The sequence below is a fragment of the Dicentrarchus labrax genome, unplaced genomic scaffold (assembly GCF_905237075.1).
Source record: "Dicentrarchus labrax unplaced genomic scaffold, dlabrax2021, whole genome shotgun sequence".
Classification (NCBI taxonomy): domain Eukaryota; kingdom Metazoa; phylum Chordata; class Actinopteri; family Moronidae; genus Dicentrarchus; species Dicentrarchus labrax.
The window spans coordinates 4,781,275-4,801,874 of NW_026136708.1; the positions used below are offsets into that span (position 1 = coordinate 4,781,275).

Here is a 20,600-nt window from a genome sequence, read left to right on the forward strand (position 1 = left end):
CCAGTTAGTCATTGTACTTCAATGCTTCTGTTATGTTTTATTGATAGAGATGTTGCTCTTTGCTCACTGCAGCAGCCCTGCCTCTGTGTGCTGTTATGCCTCGACTCTCTTTCACTTTAGATGTATCATTTGCTGCCTTGTTTGGTTTTAGAATTTTAAATTTGCAACAAAAACTTTTAATTGATAACCACAGCATTTGATTTAGGTGCAGCAGAAGTCTGAAAAAGCCAGGCAGATTTACCATCCTTCGGCCGTGATTGCTTTATGTCCCTCTGCACGTGCCGTAGCCAGTGCGTCCCCTGGCTGCTTTGAGCAGAGGGCTCAGCTGTGTGAGTAAAAAGCGCTGACTCAGGCCCCAGCCCCTCATAGCCAGGCTGCCTGTGGAATTTGGAGCAGAGGTGCAATGTTAGAGAGAACAGCAGCTGTTTAGATGAGGCCAGGTCTGCCTCTTTGTCCACCAGTGCCTACCCGCCCCCATTCACTCTCCCTGTCTATCTGTCTGTCAGCTCCTGGTATGTCCCTCCTGTCTATCTGTGCCACTCTGTCAATTTGCTATCTCCTCCATTCACTCAGTCTTTATTGCTAATATGCAGTCTGTAATGCTGCACACCTCATGGCCCCTCTTTGTCTCAATATCATCTGTTTCTTTTCCTCTCCTCTATTCTCTCCCTCCTTTATTTCCTCTGTTTGCTCTCTCCTCCTGTCCTCCCCCTCCCCTCCCTGCCTCTCGCGGCTCCTCTGACCCTCCCTCGCTCCCTCCCAGACTGCTGTATCCCAGCTTTGCCTAGTGACAGAGATGGCTGAGTTGGTGTGTGTGTACCAGTAGTATCGTGCATTGTGCGTGGGGGTGTACATACTTGTCCTTTTTTTGGGTATGTTTGCATGCGTATACTTAGCGTTAGCGTGTGCAGAAGAGGCACATGTGCGGAGGCCGAGTCGATCAGTCAGCGCAGTCAGTCCAGCAGCGTCCTGACAGCAGAGCAGGGATGTGCTGCATCCCTAATAAAGCTCCTCTGCTGCACACACACACACACACACACACACACACACACACACACACACACACACACACACACACACACACACACACACACACACACACACACACACACACAGGCTTTGATCCTCTATCTCAATGCTGTCATACTTGGAAAGGGAACTTCATGCCAAATGAAAAGGACAGGTATTTGCCCACTCCAGTGGCTAAATTGGCTGCTTAGCAAGACTATTGGATAGCCTACAGGTTACAAAACCAGGCTCTTCTGAATCCCAGAATGCCAGGAAAATGTGTCCCTACCTCTCATCAGTATTGGTGCACTGCATGCAGATAGATATATCCAGAATTTTTAAACAGCATCAGTTAATATAGAAATGCATTTTTGTAACCAAAGAGGTTAAGCTAATCAGACATGACATAACTCTTCTGAGGTTATTATTAAGTGGATATTTTTTGTTGTTGAGAGTTGTGAATACAGCAAGTGACGTAAGAGTAAAACTCACTAAAATGTCAAGTTCACAATCAGGCAGATGTCAGCACTAATGATAATGCAGTGCTGTTGTCTATGGCCCCATTTGCACTTGTTATTTCAAATCCAGATGCAATTTAGTGCTCTGCTGTGTTATAAACGTTGCATCTCCAGTAGTGGAGAAGAGCCTCTCGGCTGCAGCATTAGTACTGGAGAAAGCCGTTGTTATCCAAAACACCGTACAGACTGGGGGCAGAGTTATTTTTCTTGAACCGACCAGAGTTGGCTGCGAGTATTGTAAAGTGCTGCAGTGTGAGTTGGTCAGCTGATCTCGTTTGTTAGTGCTGGAGTTCAGTGCTCCACCCCAGCAATGTTAGCTATTCTCTGGGTTTACGGGGTACAAAGTATTTACAAAATGCTCCACTATTGTCATGCAAAACTAATTATTAAGTCACTATATCCAAATTATGCTTACTTTTGTTGAACATGAACTACAAAATAACTAGGTACATCGTCAGGGTGCTGTGCTCTGCTCTTGTGGTTGAGTTCTGCTTTCTTTCATTCTGTCAACATAACTTTACGTGCATAAATTGATTTTTGGCAACCAGTGAATCTAGCTTTCTACTTCTCCAAACACATTAGCATTCAGACTTTTTATTTTATGGCATTTCTGCTCAATCTTCTTAATTAGATAATGAGAGACGAGATGTGAGAAATTAGGCAAAGAGTATGAGAGAGAGACGAGGACAAATTGAAATATTTGCAGTGGATTAGAGGAGCCCACACTGCTTGGCTTGGATTTGTTGAAGAAGATATCATTTGAAGTCAGTTCATGTATCTGTTGTACTCTGTGTTCTTCTGCCTCAGTGCTGCTTGCAGTAGCTAACACTGATGGAGCGTTGACCTTGGCTCATGGTGCGGTGGCGAGTTTGACGGTGACCTGGTCTATTTTAAGACCTATCTATACATCTCCCTGCTGTATGCGTGCGTATCTCTTGTACTCGCTGTTCTGACCTCCCTGTTTTTATAGTGGAGACTCATGACTCAAATAATGTTATATAGGCGAGCAGCTTGTCAGCACCATTCATCCATCATCCACCTGAATGGCGGTCATTCACGCCAGTGGCTCTCACATGCAACTGATCTGATATTCCCTCAGTTCTTCAGCGCAGGTCTGAATCAGTGTGTTGTCTGGGTAGATTCTCAGTGATAAAATGAAGCCCCTGTGAGGCTCCTGGCAATCTGTTTACACATTCACTCGTGAGCATGTTTCCTCCTCGCTGTTGTTATATTCTGACAGTGATTTAGCGGTTTTGTGGTATGGGTTTTGAAAGGGGTTTTGTGGGTTGTGGGGAAGAGTGTGAGAGTGACTTTGTGACTGGTTGTGTGCACAACTGAAAGAGTGCTCAAGATCTATTTGTGTATGACTAAGTTAATCTTTTGAAAGTTCCTTCCTCTGTGTGTTTCAGTGAATTTTATGTGGTTTGACTAGCTCAAACCTCACTATCCTCGCCTGTCCTCATCCTCTCTCTCTCTCCTGAGATGTCTCTGGTGGGGGAAATCCTGTGGTTGCTCCGATTGTCATCTCGATTGTCTTCCACTGAGTCGTCTCTGTTATTCACCTCTATATATAGACTGCTGCCTCACACTGTTTCCTCCCTGTGCTGAAGGTCATGATACAGACACAACAATTTGACATGATGTTGATGAGTAAATTTCATCACCCCCAAATCCATTTCCCCCCCTTAGGCATTGGAAATAAGACTAATCAGTGCCATTAATTTATTTTTCTCCCTTCCTGTTTATTGATTGCTCATATTTTATAGTCAGCAGGGAGGAGGTACATTGGGAGTCAGTTTAGCATAGCTTAATTTCCTTAAGAAAAGCAAATGTTACATATAATGTATTCTGCAATAAAAGAAATGTGTGTGATTTATATGACACAGCTTTCTGGTGTCTATTGTCACTTTATTTACACATTATTATGCATAGCACCACACTTAAATACAGACACACACACACGCACACGCACATGCACTCCCTCTCTATATCTTTCATGAACAAACTGCAAAATTGACTCTCTAATGCTAAACCTAGGGTTAAGTTTTGATGCAATATTCTGTCCAAAATACTTAATTATATGATATTAGGTAATAATTACTTTCCATATGCCATGCATGTTTTAGCCTCTAGCTAGATGCTAAGCCTTAATTGCTTTGTTGGGTTCCCATCTGTTTTTAAAATGCCTTATTTGTGCAAATCGGTTTCCCTCCAGACTCAGTCCTCCTCAGATAAGGAAATACAGTAAATGAGGCATTTCCATTTATAATTATAACGATATGCACAAGGTCGGCAAATAGCTTAGCTGGGGCATTTATTAGCTTGAGTGTGTATCGGCCACCACCACGTGCAGTAATCTTTGCAGTGAGGATTGTCTCTTTGCATGCCACAATTCTTAGACTTTTGCTCTTTTGGCTTATACTAAAATAACACACAATCCTACAAACCCTTTAGATGCCCAGTATCACTTTTACCACAGTCCCATACATACTTCATCATGTGGAAAGATCCAAAGCTCCACAGGCAATGCTTTGTTACGGTTGCTAAGGTTTGATGGAACAATTGCCGTTTCAGGGAAGCGGTATAGAGAATGGTGAATTGGCCATAAATGCAAATCCTTGTCATTCAGACAGTTCTGGATGGAGTATTTCCTTCATTGTTTATCATTTCAGATATTTAATGGGTTTGCATGTGTCCAGTCAATTAGGTTTTTACTTGCGTCATTTGATTTAGTGCACACCACACTATCTATTTCTGTGTGAGATTTTTCATGAGATGACCTGAAAACCTGTTTTCTCAAACTACTAGTTTCTGACTACGAGTGATAGGGGTCCTACATGAACACACTGTTCTCTGCCCACCTTGAATGGAGCTCTCAGTTATATTCCAGCACTCCTCCTTATGCTCACTGATTCATCCAGCAGTAAAGGAGAGTTGTGGAGGTGATATGACCCACATGCTGAAGTCACAGGTGTGTAGGCTAAGCAGCATGTGACAGACGGTACAGTTGTCGTCGGTGCTTGGTGCTGCTCTACATTATGTCCAGCACACCGCTGTGGTGGCAGACAAAGTGCATCCTGTGGTTTATCAGCCTGTTGATAGAGTCGGTGTGTAAGCACCTAGACGTCTCACGTCCTCGTCAAAACAAGGACCTGTCCCGCTGTAGCCTCCCACACTGACTCAATCTGCTTATCAGTGAGGTCATTAGTCCCGTAACCGTTATCTAGGTGTCCGACTGCTCCTGCATGGCCACTGTTTGTTCTCGCAGCTTACACCATTGGGCCTGAGCACATGGATAAGTCCTAAATGGATAAGACCAGAGTTTTCCCTGCCTGGTTAACTCTTGGATGGATCTGCTAATTGGACGACAAGCTTACTGAATTAAATGGAAATGTATGAATGTAGTAGATTGGCTATCGGTAGTCTTGAGTAGTTTTGGTGCATTTAGAAGATTATCAGCCCATTTTACCACTGGTACTTGTGTATGTGTGTAGGGTAGAGGAACAGTTGTAGCAGACAGAGCATCTTCTGTGCTTATCTTCTATGTTTGGGATATAAACATGGATAGTTTCTTTATGATAACAACATGAGCCAGGCCCTGCCCTGATCTGATCTCTGCCTGTCTTATCAGCTATGTAACCTAGCCCGACTACTGCAACCTTGCTTTGAAAATCAATTCATTTGTGTGTAGTGGTCATGTGCGTTCCTTGCTCTTGCTCTGAACAGGAGGCTCGTCCTAACACGCCCAGCTGTTGCCAGATGCATATTTTCAGGATGCTTTTGGTTCCAAGTCCCAGCACCTAACACCTTTCTTCTGGAGGTTATAATTAGTAGCCTAGCTAGTCTTTTTTGCTGAAACGGGGGCTGGTTGCGGCCTCGAAAGTGTTTGTTGTGCATGGCTGCAGCAGAGGGGGAAATGTGTGTGTGTGTGTGTGTGTGTGTATATATAGCTGTAGCACTTCAGTCTCCTCCATTTATTTCGGGAGCAGCAAATGGTAATTTAGTGGTTTTCTCCAGATTTCGGTGTCAGTTAACTTCACTGCTTGCCCATGGTTCCTTTGTAACAGGAGAGGCCACCACCTGCATGGGAAAAGTGCATATTGTTGCAGTGTTGCCTTGTTGGTGGGGAGTTACATATTTATTCTTTTTGGGTTATATAACATGTTGATGTTTTGATAAGATTTAAATTTTCTCTACCCGATACTGTATTTTGGACTTTGTTTTGCGCTAATCTTGTGTGTGTGTGTGTGTGTGTGTGTGTGTGTGTGTGTGTGTGTGTGTGTGTGTGTGTGTGTGTGTGTGTGTGTGTGTGTGTGTGTGTGTGTGTGTGTGTGTGTGTGTGTGTGTGTGTGTGTGTGTGTGTGTGTGTGTGTGTGTGTGTGTGTGTGTGTGTGTGTGTGGATACACAAACAGGAAGGGCTTGGTTTATGTTATGACACTTTAAAACAAATGATCAGTCACTGTGTGTGTTTCTGTCTCTCAGACTGTTACATATGTATCTGGAAACACAGTTTCAGTCATCTGGTACAAAAACAATACATATAATAATAATTTGCAAAGGTACCATACATAGCGATTTAATATAATTTCATTCAGCTTTTTTTCCCCCCTTAGTTTTTATTTCAAATACTGAAATAGAAATACCCCCCCAAAAATAGTGTTAACGGTTAATGCTAGTGTTAATTGCCTGTGTTGACTGCTCTGTAACCATGGCCAGTTTTTTGGGTTTTTCCAGGTTTGTGATTCGTCACGCATAATTGGTGGGTAATTGGGGTGTCCCACACTGGGACTTCAGGGCAAGTGTAATTACGAAAAACAAATTCTAACTGCACAATCACATTTATGATAATCGTTTTTTTAATTATTCAGCGCTCATTAAAGTATTCACCTTGGACACATCCTGGTTTTCTGTCGATCATTGTCTCCTCCGTGTTGGCCATTGCTTCAGGTCGTTCCTGTCGGTCCCATCTTGAGCACACCTAGCTGGGCAGGTTTCCAGAGAATGAATGGGATCTTCGGTTACCTTCATCATGACACATATTGCCACAGGGTGCCAGCAGCCGAACACATCTTACTGTTGAATAGAAAACCTGGGTCATCTGTATAGTACTGGTTGTTTTCTCCAGTGACAGCGGGTGGGGGGAGGTGTGTGAGCGTGTTAGTTAGTGAATAGTTTACCTTTGCGTGCGTATAAGCAGACAGTGTAGTTTTACTGTCACGGACATCATCGGATTTATTCCTCTTGCCACTCCTCCCTGGTCTTTTATTTTCTTTCCTTTCGTAAGTCCTTTCTTCCTCTTTCCTCCCTTTTCTGTTCTCTTTTCTTTTCCTACCTCTCTCGTCCCCTTCTTCCTTTCATCTCCAACCCCTCTGTTCACCTTTTTCCTCCACATCACTTCTCTTTTGTTGCCCCATCTCTCTCCCCCTCCTACCTTTCCCCATTTCCTGAGACCTGAAATTCCCTTTCCATCTATGCCAGTTCCATCTAAATGTCCCTTTTTTTTTTTAAATATCCACTTCACTATCGCTTTAAAGGTCTAAGCAAATGCCTTGTGGATGCTTTCATTCATTTAGGGAGATCCATTTATAGTATGGGTGGTCCCAATGGGAATCAAACCCTTAAATGGTGTAATGTCAGTGTTGGGCTGTACCAGTCGAGCCTCAGAGGGCCGTAGCATAGTAACAACCCCCCTCATTTTCCACAAGTGCCGACATCCAGAGGGGTGGTGGAAATTCAGAGAAAGGATGAGCCCAGAAAAGGCAGTAGGAAACTTGTTGCTGTAATATCTGTCAGGATGTTGTGACATGTTGGTGCTGGAACACCACTGGCAGTAAAGTCTTACTTTTGTTTAAGTGATTGGTGACTTTAATTTGACTGATCTGGAAATTTATAAGGATCTGCTTGAAGTTGACGAGGTTCCACAGTACAGCTGCACTCTTGTACACGCACTGTGCCAACTCAGATTTCTACGTACTCGGTATTGGAAAATATTGTCCGCGTTGCTGAACATTCCCACAGCTCATGCCCGGTAGTCCTAGGTCTGGCTCTTGTAACCACCCTGTAGTGTTTTTCCTTTCAGGCTGATGTGGGAGCTCTGGCCTGTGAAGGCGCTCCGGAGACTGCCATAAAGTCATTTGTTCCTGGGATTGAGCTGCTGGCAGTAAATGCAAAAGATTCATACAGCTGTCAGTGTCTGTTTCTCAGGTGGCCACCTCCAAAGCCTGCAACTGCTTCCAAAGTGGAGTCAGGGCAAACATCACATATTATAAATTTAACTGGATAATGCAATCAGGACTGTTCTTAAAGTACAAAAATAGTTAACTGCACTTTTGATATCTGGAGCCAACTGCCCTGTTATTTATCTAGGTAAACCATGTCTTTCAGCACTTTTTTAGTATTGGACTAGAACACTACATTACATAGTGGTTATCCATTTGGATGAATGTCAGCTTAAAGTCCCTGATATATTTATGCCTTTTTGCGAAGTAGGACTGCGCAATTAATGATGTATGATTGTAGGTAGTGCTTGCGTAGCACCATTACTATAACATTATCGTGATAATTAGCCAATAAGTACCAATAAGTCTGTACTTTCATTTACAGAAAAGGTTTATGGAGACTTCCTTTGTGATTTGAAAATAATTGGTCCTTTACAACACACAAATTATTCTTTAACCGAAAAAGACGACCACTGCTCGTCACACTTGCACGTCCTTATTTGATTGGCCTCTATGACAACCAATAAAAACATGTAGCTAACACGTTCATTTGGAGTAAAGCATGTTATCCAGGCCCGTCTCACTTTTCTAAACACAACCTTCCAGCTCCAGCTGAACAGGAGATGTAGCTCACTACACCTACATATGTCCACTGAAATAATGCTCCAGGTGATGACATAAGATCGAAATATGGTGAATAATGGCTTCCCAGAATATAATAATCTGTGATTCCGTTATCATAAGATCTTGTATTATGATAAGCTGTATCTGTATGACTTGAATTATGCAGCACCATCCTTTTCTTGACATCCTGCTGTCTTATCACAGCCATCGTTCTGTTACTATCAATACCCGGCAGAGGAAGAATGCAGCACCTGGTGCTTCTACCACCGACAGAGTGGCAGACAGTAAGGAAACCCAGCCAAGCTGGATAACATGGCCTGGCAGCCTCCTTTCATATCCTCGCTTTATCTGCAGATGGTATCGCGAGGCTGTGTTGACACAGAATTGTGTAAATCACCTTGTTTGCGATGTGGGTTGAACAGGTCGATGTGTGGGCTTGGAGAATTCTTTGAAGTACTGTGAACACTTCCTGTACAGACAGCAGAAACTGATGCAGCCCAGCCCCTCCAAGGCCGTTTTTCTCACGTTGCCGGCCTGGGTGTATGTTCACTGCTGCAGTCTTTGCACTGTAACACACACTAGATCTGATCTATTGTTATGTCAAGCCCTGCCTCCCTCCTTTTCTTTGGTGTTGGTGGTTTCTTAATATTTTGGGAACATCCTGTTTGTGTGTTTAATGCCGTGGGGCACAGCCTGTTTAGTTTAAGGCCTCTGACCATTCCGAGGGAGAGGGAGGGAGAGAGAGAGAGAGGGAGAGGAGAGAGAGAGAGAGAGAGGGGGAGAGAGGGGGAGAGGGGGGAGAGAGAGAGGGAGGGAGAGGGGGGAGAGAGAGAGAGAGAGAGAGAGAGAGAGAGAGAGAGAGAAGGGATGGCAGTGAAAGGAAATCGCCATTGAGGGGAACTTGAGGTTGGCTGTGGTGGAGTGAAGGGGGTGGGGAGGGTTATTGCAGACAGACAGCATTGGGAATTCTGGTGTCGCTGGTGTGCAGCCTAGCATTAAATGCAATTTAATGCTCCAAGGCATGTTTACATGCTATGTAAGTGATTCCCTGTTTGCCCTTCATGAATTTCCGGTGCTTATCAATGATTTAATGGGGTACCCTCACCTCTCTGATAGCTGACGTGTATCATATGTGTTGGGGCACTGTCAATGCCCCTTGGCACTGCCTGTTGGGATCAGACAGCCGTGCACGTGTCATATGAGAGAGCGAGACACGGAAAAACCTTTTTATTGGGGTTGGTCGTGCCTCCCTACACACATGTGTTTGGAGAACCTCTGGCTGTGACATAAAGAGGCCTGGTTCTATTTCCATCTGTAATTTAGGTAATTTACTGCATGTTTTTAAGCTACTTGCAATTGAATTGCTAAAAGGGTTGTGTTTTTGAAGTGCCTCTGGCACGGAGTCACTTTCCCTTTTAAGGAAGGTTATTAGAATCACACAGCTTTAATATTTCCTTTGACGACCTTGGTGTGCTATTTACTCAGACCTCACTTACTGGTATTTATTTGGCCTTTATTTTTTACCAGGAAGTACTTTTGTAATAAGCCAGCTGTTATTTCTAGGAGACCATGAGACCTTGTATTTATAAAAATGAGGTCATGATGAGTCTGGAACAGGTTTTATCTCTGCTTTTTCCCCTCTAAAAATAGCAAATGAATACTTAATTCCTTTGTGTGCCAGCTAAGTTGTCTTAATAGACCATTTTTGAAATGGTATAAACCCTGAATCGATTGCACCTTGTCAGGAATGATGGACTGATTTCTGGGGCAGAACTTGCTATAGCAGAAAAATGATACAGGAGCCAGTTGGCCCAGCTTTAGCTGGCTTTGGGTATCTGCTGACACAGAGGCACTGAAATGTCACATACGTAGCCATTTTGAATCAGACGGTAATGTAACAGACAACCTTGCTGGCAGCATAATATAGAAAAAGCCTGTGACCATACGACTTTACAGTAAACTGCAAGCTGGTACATGACTTTTACATAAAAAAATAAAAGAAAACATATTTTTCAATCATTAAATACTAGATTCCTACAGAGAGTGACTTTTCCCTGTCAGATGCATTCATCGGCTGTCACTCTAAATCTGAAAACAGTCATGACTGGCCATTTATGAACCTGGCGCAATCTTAGGCCAGAGTTATTCAGACCTATCATTTGCTTCTTTTTTATGACGCAGAGTATTTCCTCAGCAAAGGTTTACACAGTCTAGGAAAGCCTCCAGCCTGCTTATGAGGTGTGATAAGTTGGCCCCCTTCGGCGGTCCCGCCACAGTCAGATGGAAGGAAAGGCCATCCCCGGGTCTCTTCCTCTCCTCCTTCTCCCTCTTCATGTCATATCCTGGAAAACCTCCCCCCCCCCCCATCTCTCCGTCTCTCCTGCAAGCGGCATTTTTGTGTCGTTACCTCACTGTGGTTGTAAATAATCCCCGTTATGGCTTCCAGATGTCCCTCCATCCCACTCTGGAATTGAGGATGAGGTTGGAGCGCGGTGCGGGTGTAAGGGTTGGACACTTACTGTAACTGGCTCAACTGCTGAGTATGTGCTGCCTCCTCTGTCTCTCACTCTGTTCCCTTGTGTTCTTTTTGTCCTGCCCATATCCACTTTCTCCCACGAGCTGAATTGTTTTTTCCATTCTCTTCTCTTCTGTCTCTTTCCCATGTTGTGCTTTCTCTCATTGTTTTTATCCCATAATTGTCCCCAGTCCTACAAATGTCTGTCATACTGTAATTCCTCAAATGCTTCTCCTGAAGTGCTGAAAGCAGTTAGAGGCTGACCAACCTGGTCAATAAGTCAATTTCAGGAGTCAGTCTCCCAGATAAACTTTGATTAATATCATAAGCTTATCAATGTAATCATTTTGAATGACCGTCACTATTTAGATCAAGTAGCTTGTGGAAAATAAGTGTTTTTTTTATGTGTCAGATACATTTACTCAACACTGAGGTAAATATAAGTATCAGATTGGACTATTAAATAATATTAAAAGACATGGATCAGGATTGGGGCAAAGAAATATCAGGTCAACCCTAGAAAGTATGAGACTTGTCACTTCAATACCTGCCTATGGGAATTACATTTCACAAAATATAGTTTCTGCATAAAAAGCAGTGTTGCCATGTATTGTCTTTTATCTGCATCTCTGTGAGTAGGTGTGGAATGGTACATTATAGAAGTGTGTCTCTTCTGCGTAACGGACGATTGACAGATGTCCAAAAAAATACTTCATTAAGGGATTTCCCCTTTCTGTCACTGTGTTTTTGTCCACCTGGATTATTATTACCCATATTATTCATACTATATTACGCAAGAAAAATGTGGAAATGCGTGACTCACATGTAGCATGCACAAATTAGCTAACATTTCCTCTTTAATGTGCAGTAAATGACACACACACAGAGGCACAGCAATGTTGGGAAAGAAACTCCCGGTTTATTTCCTTGACTAATTCTGAATTTAGACAGATTCTCTTTGAGAAAACATTTAAAGCCTCCTAACATATATGAAGCCTACACTCTTTAGGCACTTTTCATTCCTCTACAGGCTCACAAACATTTGCTCTGTGACTCTGGGAAAGTATTAGGTAGACTATGCGTCAGGTGACTGTATATGTTTGTTTTCCTGGAATATTGACTGTAGTGGTGGGTGTGCCTTTTGCACTAAGGAACACAGAACATTATGTACACCCACATTCCCATAACAGTCATCATTCTTGCAAAGTAGTGCAATACTTCAAATAGTTTCCTTTTTATTTTATTTTTTACAATTTTAAAAATAAAAATGAACATTAAAGTAACAAAATGTTGGTTTGTGAAAAACAATGTATGTTATATATTTACGTGACTGATAAGTTTAGTTGCTTTTATCACAAAAATATAATGAATGTAATTAGCCTACACCCAGCATTGAGTCACACACACAAACCATGCATGTATAACAGACATTGTAATCCTTGCTACACTCATGACACACATACAGACGCACACTGACAAATTTCACATGAACACACCCTTAGAGACACAGCATGGAAAAGATCCAGGCTGAGGCTGGTCGTGAGTACTGAGCATATCATTTGTGGGCCGGCTGCTAAGTGAACACACTTGCCTGTAGTTACCCAGTTTCACACAAAAATGGCTCTGACTTCTCTTGTCGGTATGGAGCAAGATGGGCCTGATAAGCGCTCAGCATTTTGGGCTAAACCAGTCTGGCTATGTGGATTAGCTGGCGTCACTCATGTTTTTCCAGTTTCACTGTATCCTAAGGCCTTCTACTTAACATGAGTATTGCAAGTATAAATATATATATTATGTTTTTGTGTTTGTGTCTATGTACTTGTAGTGTGTCTGCGGATGGATGTCTCCCCCACAAAGCACGCAGTACATTAATGTGACTGACATGTCATCTTTTTTCAATCTTGGCTCACTTGCCCGACATATTGCAAAAGCCTCTGAAAACAAAGAGCTCCAGTCATGCTAAAGCTTGGATAGTCACCTTCCCAAACACTGCCAGGGGTTCCTACCACACCTCGTCATAGCAACGGTTGCTATGTTTAGCCCTACCTGTATATTTAGCCAGTGAGTGAAAATGTATGATCAAACTCTATGGTATTTTTTTTTGCCTCTGTTGTCATAAGGGATGCAGTATGTTGCTGTGAATCCATCCCTGCAATGGGAAAAGCACAGACACATTGATCCCTGGGTAAATGTGGGCAAGCTTAGTGAGGACAGGCAGTTCTTGTTTGAGTCGGGGTGTTTTATATGTTGACCCTGCATACTGACATATGGGCCTAGTATTTCCAAAACACTCACACATTCACACAATTGAATTCCATTTACAAATGAGTGGATGAATAACAGGTTAGTAGCTGCTGTGTGCTTTAATAAACCACCTGCTGTTGTAGTGATGGCCAGCCAATGATTTTTCCTCTCCAGAAAAGCAATTTATATAATCTTTTCGGCTGTGGTATTTCTACCAAGACACAGTCACCAATTATGTGTCAGATGTAGATGTAGGGAACGAGATCCAACTGTGTGTGTGTGCACATATTTGTATGTGTCTATGTTTGTATGTGTGCTTTGTTGTGGACTGGGCCTGTGGGCTCCTGGCTCAGAGATGAAAGACATTTCTCATGTGGCTGGTTTAGTGGAGCTCCTGAGTCAGCATGCAGCTACTAATCAGTGTTTTCTCCCTCTCAGCTAGCCTGACTCTGTTCCCCCAACTCTCTGGCCCGCCACCCTGTCAGCTCTGACTTAGAGTTAAACCGGTGAAGTGGATCAGAAACATGTATTTGAACCTTTAGCCATAGTTGGAAACTACCAGCGACCACTCCTACCTTGTCAGATCAGTTCAGATGAAGAAGATAGGGTGCTGAAGCAAGGCATTTAAGATTACTGAGATATGGCCTAGTTGTCCTCCCAACACCACTGGCCTCTGTTGTTGAAGACACTGAGTGCAAACACTTTTGAATTGGGATGGCAGCTGAAATAGAAGCACTAGCAGGGTCCGAAGATGTGTCTCTAAATTGTAGATTAGTGTACATCAGTTACTGTAACCTTTTAGGTCAGATATAGGTCTTTGTGTTGATAGAGAGAGAGCAAATGAGACTGCAATGTTTGTGTGCACAGTGCCGAGTTAATGGAGCCCTCCTTCCTGAGATGATAGCATTTATTGATATGGCTGTCCTCAATGAAGGATGTTGATATAGGATTCATGAAGGGGTATAGCTCTTGTAATGCAGTTACCTTGGCAAGGCTTTGTCATCATATTTGAGATATTTTTACCTTTAACGATAAATACTGTATACTTATGTCCATGCTCATGACAAATATCTAAAGAATTCAACACTTCCATGACCAATACACATAAGACTGATGCAAATTAACGTCTGTCCTTTTCATTTACAACTATTTGTAATGATCAACCATCGTAAAATGTGTAAAAGTCTTAGCATTTACACATAAAATGTAAGGATTCAGTTATAAATAATTTGTGCATGACCAGATCTTTGAATACAAAGATCTCCTTTTCACTCTGAAAGCTCAATTCTGAGAGTCTTACATCTGTGCTTTAACAGTGAAAAACAACCATAACAAATAGATTTAATCTCTTGCCCAGTCGTTACTACTTGCTACTCCAGCATAATTGTGTGGCTTTCATACATGAATTAATATGAATCCAAAGGGATTTAACTGCTAGATGTTATCTTTACTCTGGCAAACATGCCACATCAGGTTAGAAATGTGCCAAATGGTGGTACAAGAGTTTGTCTGCCTGACTCTTGCAGTTCACCTGCGATTAGGGATATCTAGTATAATAATAAGAAAATAGTCAAAATTAAGCGCAATTTATTTGATATGGTTAAACATTGTCCGAAGAAAACAATGCCAAATTGACACATCCTTATGGAGGACAATCTCCCCACGATTTCTTTGACCAACCAATTTGAAAAAAAAAAATCATATGCAGATCACATCTTGATGTATTGAGGTGTGTTTTGTTGTTGTAATTATGCAGTAAATTAAATTTAGAGAGTTGTTGTTGACTGTATTGTAGCCTTGACTGCTGTTTGGAAGTGATACTGTTTCTAGCAATGAATCTTGGGTCTTTCCAGGTCAGCATGCCTGTATGATCCCTAGACTTTGTATTTTTGTTGGAAATTTTACTCTAAGGCTCTTAGATAATGCCTGAAGGACATGAAGCAAGGTTGCACAAGGACATTTCCAATTTACTTGTTTGTCATCATTTTTGCAGACTTGTGGTGATGTCCTGGTCAGTAGCCTGTAGCTGGATCACACTCTCAAATACCTGATTGACCACTTAACATAGTTTTAAGGGTTCTGGTCTACTTGCTCTGTAACTGGTCTGTATTAAATGACTAAGCATTTTTCCCACATAAGGTGTTCCCAGACTTACTCAGTGATGGCTGAGTTGCTTGTGTGTTTGTGTGTGTACATGGTCTGTAATAATGCGTGCCAGGGCATGGCACACTGCACTGGCCCCTGCCTTCCCTCTGCCCTGCGGTCATAGCAGGCCGGGCCAGCTGTCAGTGGAGTCAGGAGAGTGTGAGAGCGAGAGGTTGTTGAGCTATGAGTGACCTGTTTGTTTTATTTCAGCAGGAATTTCCCTGTTTCACAGTGTGAGAATGTCCTTTTCCTCAACACTAGAGGTTCTGTAGAGTCATTGCAACCAGATGAGTTAGGCATGATGTTTTGCCAGTGAGGGATTGCAGACGGACCCAGTGTCAACTTGGCTGGTGGTCAGCTCGCGCACACACACACACACACACACACGCACACACACACACACACACACACACACACACACACACACACACACACACACACACACACACACACACACACACACACACACACACACACACACACACACACACACACACACACACACACACACACACACACACACACACACACAGAAGGAGCAGCCGAAAAAAGTATGTTTGTATGGTAGATGTAGATTTTGCCTTTTGTTAACCAAAAGAGCTACTGTATGTAAAAGTCAAACATCAAAGTGCATTTGTATGTGAGTGCTTTCTTGCTAATGCTAAACTGGGCTTATCTTGCTGTTAGAAAGCACAGGCGCTGCATAAATATAGACAGGCAGTACATTTTTAAAAATAAAAACTAAAGCTATATTTCTCTGTGTTATCAGAAAATCTGTATATCAGTGTAACCAGTGTGCTGACCTTGGTACCAATCCAGGTTATCCTTTGCATGCTGGGATCATGTAAACGAGGAAGTGGTTGAATAGCTCCCCACAAATGAGGGAAATGCTGACTTTGTCAGCCATTGATGTAATCTGTCTAGCTTTGTGAGAGAACGCTGGCGACCCTTGCAGATCCCCTCCCAAGTCCCTTTTTTCCACCAGGAACAGTAATTGAAGGCGTAACAATAGCTAGCTTTATCGTTCAGCCGCTCCGTGTCCGGTGTCATGTGCAATAGAGACGTCCAGGTGGTCACTAATACTTTGATAAAGTGCATTTAATGAGTTATGGGAATATTAAATTATATACCACATGACTGGCACAAGGATGTTTTTGTAAGCATAGGTCATAGGATGAAGGGTGCCACCAACGCATATTGTGGGTTTTGCTGATAGGAGGAAAATGTAAAGGTATCTGGTCCAACTGGTCAATACAAACTTCAAACTATCTTCAACTCGATGCTATATTGGGTAAAACTTCTTATCAAACATCAGCCTGGTGTCTGATCTGCACTGTAGCTTGGGCTGTTATTTTATTTTCCCTACTTGTATAAGTTGGAGTTTTTTTTGTTCCCTAACACTGTGACATGCTGCTCTGATGTGATTGATCACTCACCTGCTGAGCTCAATCAGACAGAACCTGACACATCACATTATCAATGTAGTCTGAAGGTTAGATGGTGTTTTAAACAGTCGCCTCATTCATTAAGTTCATGGCCTTTGCTGTGTGATGTAACACCACTGCTCGTTTCCCTTGAATCTTAATAAGCCTGATATTATATAAAAATGTTGTAATATTATGTTACACATACATTAGCTCTTTATTTCAGGCAAGGTGCTACTTGAAATCTTGATAGTCAAAAGAGGATAACATCTTTTTGATTAGATATAAAATTATCCTTCTACTCCTGGGTGTGCTTGATGTATTCCTGTGCTGTACCTTTCTTTTCTGCAGTTTATTCAGAGCATTTAACTTGCCCTTTTGTGTTTTGAAGATACATCCTTAAATGTCCTGTACACATCACTTTTTGGCTGATTTTAATTAACCTGACATGTGTCTTCTTTCTCTCTACAGCTAAACCATTCACTTCCAAAGTGAAGCAGATGCGCTTGCACAAGGAAGACTTTGAGATTCTTAAGGTGATTGGACGAGGAGCCTTTGGAGAGGTAATGTACCCTCTGGTTTTTACACTCAACCTAACCATGCAGCAATCTTTAACCATACAAGTTGAGAACCTGCCATTTGGGTTTCCCCTTTTTCTCTTTTGTACAGGAAACAGGTGGTATAGGTTAGTTTGGGGCATTTTCTTACAGATGCATCATCTACAGTGTATGTCTACTTGTCTGTTTTGACAGGAAACCTCTAAAAATCTGGAGCTTCTTCCTTGAGGCAGAGATTTTGCAGTTTGATCTATGGACAATGCCTGCCAGTAAAAGGCTGTATTCTCTTGTACCTTTTATACCTTAATACCTGAGTTATAAAAGGCAAGAGTGTTGTTGTGTTTGATAGTGGATTACTTTCTGCTGCATTCCAGTAGCAGTGCGTAGTATTGGTCTGCTGCATGAGCATGACTCTACTTGCAGCTTGAACAAAACTTTTAAATTCTTCTTTACACTTAACCCGTGAACAGTAAATGAATTGCCAGCGAAACCATCCACTGTGGGTTTACATGTATTTGTTTAGTTAGTTTTTGCTGTTATGTGTGCCTGTAGGGTGGTTGAAATACATTTGTCACTGGGTTTCAGGTAATGATGTCAAAGCTGCGGAATGTTGGAGGGACAGGTATTGTAGTCTTCAGCCAAGACTCTTGCATAATGTCAGTGTCCTGCAAAAACCTTGTATCTTCATGCTGACAGTTTTTCACCGTTGCGCAGAATTGATTTGACAATCACATGCCTCTTCAATAGATTCTCAGAAATTTGTGGGGTTTCAGCGCTGAATTGATCTTGAGCTATGCTACACGCTTCCAAACATTTCATCTCTGAAACTGTTATCCCACATCTGTACAAACAAGTTGGGGAATTCCTGAGGTCCTTTTTTAAAAGCACTCAGAGAGGCAGAGAGAGAGAAAAATCAAGAAAGTGATAGATTGATGGATGAAGATAGATATGGACACACCTGCCAGCATGTAGCTGCATTACCACCTCAAAATGCTAACATGCACACTTGAGCCCCTGAAAGGAGTGCTGGTATGTGCATGTGTGAGTCATGTGTCTGTGTGCGCGTGTGTGTTTCAGGCGTGTTGTGCTCAGCGACGTGGTGCGATCCATGAATGGTGCTACCTTGTTGGGACATTCCATTGCCTTTTCACTAAGTCAGTTGTGCTAGTATGAGGTTTTCGTGACAGAAAAATTTAGTTAGCTTGACAGACATCATGATTGTCCCATTGCTCCATTTTGTAATCACCTGATAGAAAAATATTTGCACAGTGTGTTGTAACGTGGCTGTTATTATAATGGCTTACTAAACTAGACCAATTCTTTATTTTGCACTTGTTGTTCCATTTCATTTTCCTTGTATACATTGTCTTTCTCTTTCCATTGCCAGTTTTAAATATCAGATAAAGGCAGGACTTACTGAAATTGCAAGAGGACTTTGCACCTGTGTAAATTACTGTACAAAGCAGGAAGAATAAAGGTAGTGTCACATTCTATTTTATGTTCTAATTCATTCAAAACTTTGGCTGGCTTGTAGTATGTCATTAAATAAACAGAACTTAAATGGCACTCAATATACAGACATATACCCTAAACAATGTTTTCAACAGCGGTCTGACAGAATATGTTTCTGCAAGTTTGTAAGTGCAGCTGCCTTAAAGGGTTAGTTCAGGTTTTTTAAGGTGGGGTTATATGAAGTGCTTATTGAAACTCAGTATTACCTGAGTATGTATTACCTACAGTAGATAGCCAGCACGACCCCTGTTTGGAGAAGCAGACAGAAGTACCGGCACACAGGTGAAGCAATGCACTGCTATGGATGTGTGGGGAGCGGCAAAATGTACAATATTTTAGCACCTAAAAAAAGCTATTACAGTTTACGCTATGTTTAGAATATTTTCACCTTACCTTGCTGTCAGACAGCCCTTTCTGATGGGGAACTGAAGCCGTATTGCTCTCTTCAAAGCCAACTAGACTCCTTTTACAAAAACAGTAATTTTAACTCACAGAACATGGGAGTTGCTGGTGTACCACTACCTCCACCCCACTTCCCCACTTCAAAAAGTCTGGACTAACCCTTTATGAGGCACCCGAGAGGTGTTGCAAACCCAGTTTATCTTTATGGCTGTGGCATCACAAAGTTTGGAAGTTTGACTATATTCCAGTTGGATGACAGTAATACCAGCCATCTGACCTAAGGTCAGACCAAGCAACCATGGAAAATGTGTATTTTGGGAAGGCCTCATGAAAATATAAGGGAATTATTTATTTGTCGACACTTATGGAGATTTTTAAGAAAAGTGAGCACATATCGGCAACAGAGATATGGGAAGAGAGAGAGAGTAACAGAGCTGAAAAGAGATAGAGACAGACCCAGGTGGGCAGACACAGGAAAACAAAGTAAAGAAAAAATACTTGAAAGTTAGAAAGGGAGGCGAGAGGGTTTGAAAGCAGGATGTTTTGATTTCATCCTCCCATTGTCAGCAGCAGGCAGAGAAATGGCGCGGGTGGGTGACGCTGTGGAGCTCGTCTGATGAATGGACCAGTGTGTACTGGCATCCTGCCCCTGAGAATGCTCCCATTAGCACTCTTCCCCACCACAAACGGGCCAAATGGTGCCCAGTCTGGTGGAGCTCAGTGGACAGTGTTTGATACAAACAGTGCCAGGGTTAGAGGTTCTGCTTCCAATGACTACCCTCGCTTAAGATGTATCTCATAACAATATACTATTGATTTGTTATGTAGTCAATGTTATACTTCATGACACTGCTTGTTGCCGTGGGTCAAAAAACACTTATTGAGAACGTCAGGAGCCAAATGCCTGTAAATCTGTCCTTGGCTGTTAGGCCTGTTAGTTCTGTAGCCATTTTGGCAGATTGCTAGTGTGTTTTCAGTCTCTCTCTGCCACTCTTTAAAGTACTTGGCCTGTGTAATAATTAGATTAACTGCTGTGGTTTATTTCATGCCTGTTCGGAACTGATAAAACCAAATTTGAAGACTCAGTTGACACCCTCAACTAACAAATCATATTCAGCAGCTACACAAAGTACTCAACAATACATACTTTTACCCATGAATATAGACAGGAGTAGTGAAGTTGGTATATAGTCTTTCTTGGGCCCTGTAGCAGACACCAGGCCTGACAGGGAGAACTAGATGAAGGAAGGAACAGTGGAGAGAAGAAAGGAGAGATGGAGAAACGGACAAAAACAGCCAGCCCCCCCCCCCATCATCATCCTCCTCTCTTCCTTCTCCATTCCTCCTCTCCTCTGGTGAGGGATCACTAGGGGAAATCCAAACACTGCAGGAATGTTATCATTGTATTGCATTAGCAGCATTCCCCGGCTCA

General features: G+C 42.4%; 1 protein-coding gene across 7 annotated transcripts in view; it reads left to right on the forward strand.

Moving 5' to 3' along the window:
- Window positions 1-20,600, forward strand: part of cdc42bpab (CDC42 binding protein kinase alpha (DMPK-like) b) — a 73,858-nt gene that overhangs the window by 10,745 nt on the left and 42,513 nt on the right. For all 7 annotated transcript variants that reach the window (XM_051409590.1, XM_051409589.1, XM_051409592.1 and 4 more), the window contains exon 2: window positions 17,169-17,260. In XM_051409590.1, the coding sequence (XP_051265550.1) occupies window positions 17,169-17,260 (92 nt within the window). The remainder of the gene's footprint in view (window positions 1-17,168; window positions 17,261-20,600) is intronic.